Source organism: Orycteropus afer, unplaced genomic scaffold, assembly GCF_000298275.1.
Source record: "Orycteropus afer afer isolate SDZICR_OR568_19922 unplaced genomic scaffold, OryAfe1.0 scaffold00048, whole genome shotgun sequence".
NCBI lineage: Eukaryota > Metazoa > Chordata > Mammalia > Tubulidentata > Orycteropodidae > Orycteropus > Orycteropus afer.
The window spans coordinates 13,396,565-13,399,856 of record NW_006921635.1 but is presented as its reverse complement, the minus strand read 5'-3'; the positions used below and the strand labels follow the sequence as shown (position 1 = coordinate 13,399,856).

General features: G+C 47.0%; 1 protein-coding gene across 1 annotated transcript in view; it reads right to left on the bottom strand.

The window, feature by feature from the left end:
- CCDC60 (coiled-coil domain containing 60) overlaps positions 1-1,551 on the bottom strand; it is a 231,516-nt gene extending 229,965 nt beyond the window's left edge. Inside the window, exon 1 of the mRNA XM_007938286.1 lies at positions 1,462-1,551. Within this exon, the coding sequence (XP_007936477.1) occupies positions 1,462-1,551 (90 nt within the window). The remainder of the gene's footprint in view (positions 1-1,461) is intronic.
- Between the last annotated feature and the right edge of the window lie 1,741 nt (positions 1,552-3,292).

Genomic DNA, 3,292 nt, shown 5'->3' with positions numbered 1-3,292 from the left:
GCTGTCTGAGTCCGCTGCCCATGCTCTCACACGGACGGACGTCTGCGCCTGAAATGCCCACCTTACTCCTCATCCTTCCCCTCATTCTCTTTGCGCATCTCTGCTCTGCGCGAAGTTCATTCCCAGAGGGGGCTTCTCGGATCAAGCTCACTTTGGTGTAGCAGGTTTAGATGAAAGAGATGCATGAAGGTCACAGCTTGCAAAGTGATCTCACCCAAAGGGTCCAGGAGTGAGGGTGCATAACGATGCGCTAATTGTCAGGAAAGACAGGCAGGGCAGCACTTCGGACCACTTAAAGCGCCTTCAAGCCTTAAACTTTCCCTCTAGGCTGATTTCCCCCAAGCCCGCCTGCCTGGGACCTGGCTGTGAGCACTGGGCACATCAGAGTGGGTTGACGAGAGCGGGCCCACATTGCCTTTGATCCTTTCTCCCACTGACCCCCTACTAGTGTGTGGTGACGTCAGGGTTCGACTGTACAATCACAAAGACATGGGTATACCTGTGGCTTACTCCAATCATTAAATACATACTAATCAGTGTGAATTTCAAACACATACTAATCTCTGTCTTTCAAATCAACCAGAGTCTCATATGCAGACTATTCAGTTTTGATATGTCTCAGACAACAGAGTAAATCATTCCCATATCGCAGTGTCATTTAGTCCTCGTACGATTGCTGCCCAGTTCACGTTACTCTTCTTACTTCATTGTGGTGGTGGTTAGCTACCTTAGAGTCAGCCCTCAACCTGTGGCTGCCCCGTGCCCGACATAATCAGACTGCTGTGAACCGTGAGGTTTTCACTGACTGATTCTCAGAAGAAGTTTGCTACACCTTTCTTTCTAGTCTGTCTTAGTCTGGAAGCCCCGCTAGAATTTGTTGAGCATCAGAGCAACACTCAAGCCTCCACTGACAGACAGGTGGTGACTGCACATGAAGTGCACTGACTGGGGATTGAACCTGGGTCTTCTGCATGGAAGGTGAGAATTCTGCCTGAACCACCAGTGCCTCACAGACTGAAGTAAGTTCAGGGATACTAAGCAACCCGTTCAGTGTCACATAGCTGGTGAGTGGCAAGCCAGGCTTCACACCGCAAACATCGACCCTCTACAGCCTCTGCAGAACAAGAGAATGTGCGCATCCCGGAGCACAGATCTCCGAAAATAATTTCTGTAATGGCAAACCTACAATTCATCTTAATTTTTTCTTGATTCTATAGTGTCACTGCCGATTTATCCCATCATTTTGGAATTACTGGTTAATAGGATGGCCTGGCTCACTGTTCTGCCTGGCGTTTCCATTCTACACAAGAAACCAACCGTTGATAGCAACAGGGATGCATCTTGACAATTTAATTACAGCCCCACTTCTCTCTTCCCCTCTCCCTTGTTAGTCTGGATGCTAATTCCTCTCTCACTGGTTCTTGAAAACATGATTGGTTTGGGCAGAGAGAAAAGACTTACCTGTGTTGAGTGGTCTGAGGCATTATAGGGCCGCAGGGCCCCTGCGTTGGAGGAGCTTGGCAACATCTTGGTGGCTGGTACCTTGATCATCTTGGAAATCTTTTGGTCTGGGCCCGAGGGAAGGGTTTATACAGTCTTCTAAGTCTGCCCACCGGTGTAAGCCGCTCCAGCACTTTGTGCCTGTCTCCCAGGTCCCAATTACTCAGACCCCAAAGGAATTTCTGTCCAAGGAGTAATGGGAAAGCAGGTCGTCTGGCTGGATCTTCCACAAACAGGAAAAGGAAGTCCCAGCAAAGTGGACACAAGGAGGCCTGTAGTTCTTCACTTTTTAGAAAGTTAGTAACTTTTATGAGCTTCCCCCCTCCCCTCTTTGGAGGGGAATATCAGTTTTCTTTTATAAACAAAAGTAAAATATGAACTGAAAAAATAAAACTCTGCTGACAAATTGGAAGGGGGCCCCATGGAGGAGGCCCCCAGATCTTCATCCTCCAACAACCCCCAGAACACCCAGACTAAGGCAGTCCCAGCATGGCTCTCAGCTGGCCCCTTCAAGGAGGAGAAACCAGTAACTGCGAGGCTGGGGCCAACAGTTGCCTGGCAACGAGCCGCTGTAGCGAGCTTCCTTATTGGTTGAAATTGTTGGGGGGCGGGGTCTGGAATTAGCCCTGCTACAGTGTTCTGAACGTGATCTTTGGCTGAGACCCTGGCAGGGAGCAGGCCGCCAGCCAGTTCCACAAACTGGTTTCTCCTCCCACGCCTTATGACCCCTTTGTTTTCTCTCCCAACTACAAGTGACTGCTTCCTTTCATTGGCTCGCTTTCTCCTGCTGTTTGCTTACTACTCTTGTGCCTTAGTTTCACATATTAATGCTTATCTTTAGGCCCATAATTATCTTCACCTGAGATACTTTCTTCTCCCCTTTATCTGCCAAACCCCTACTCATCCTTCAAAATCTCCTCCTCCAAAATGTCTGTCTGTGTGTGTGTGTGTGTGCGCGTGTGTGTGGTGTTTATTGAGTGCTAGACATTGTTCTAAGTGCTTTATATTATATTACTCAGCACTTAAAACCTCTCTTTAATACAGGTGCTTGATTACCCTTCTGAACAAACTAGGGAAACTGAGGCACAGAGAAGTTAAATGGCGTGCTTCAGGTCACACAGCAAGTGCCTGAGCTGGGACGCAAAGATAGAACTACCTGATTCTAAAACCCTAGCTCTTTGCCACTTAGCTGTGTGACCTTGGGTTAGATGTGTAACGTTACCAAAGCTTGGCTTCCAGATCTTTAAAATGGAGATAATAACTGTATCACAGGTTGTCAAGGATGAAAGCAGATAATGTATATAAACGCTGAATGCCACTCTTACTACAATTTCTTGACAATCCCTTCACCAGGAAGAATTAGTCATTCTCCCAATACAGTATTCATTTCATAGATAATATTAAAACCAAGTGATATTTATTGATCACTGCCTCTGTGCCAGATACTCTACTGAACACTTTGTTACATTAATTCATTTAATTCTTCCAATAACCCTGTGAAGTGTGTCCCCAGCCTGTGGCAGATGAGTTGCACGTGTTCTGGTTTGCAAGTCTTATCTTAACTTTATTTCACACTGGTTCAATCTGATTCATATTTGATTCCTCAGTTTTGAGCTCCCAGGGATTATGATGTCATCGTGGCCAGGCCCTGACCTCACCTTCTCCTTAGGAGGTGTGCACTGCAAGGAGACAACCCATAGAACACAAAATGCCTTGCCGTACAGCTCCAGATGTGGATGCCTAGAAATCATTATTTTCTCACCGTTGTCTGAAGCTTGAGCCTGACCTTCCT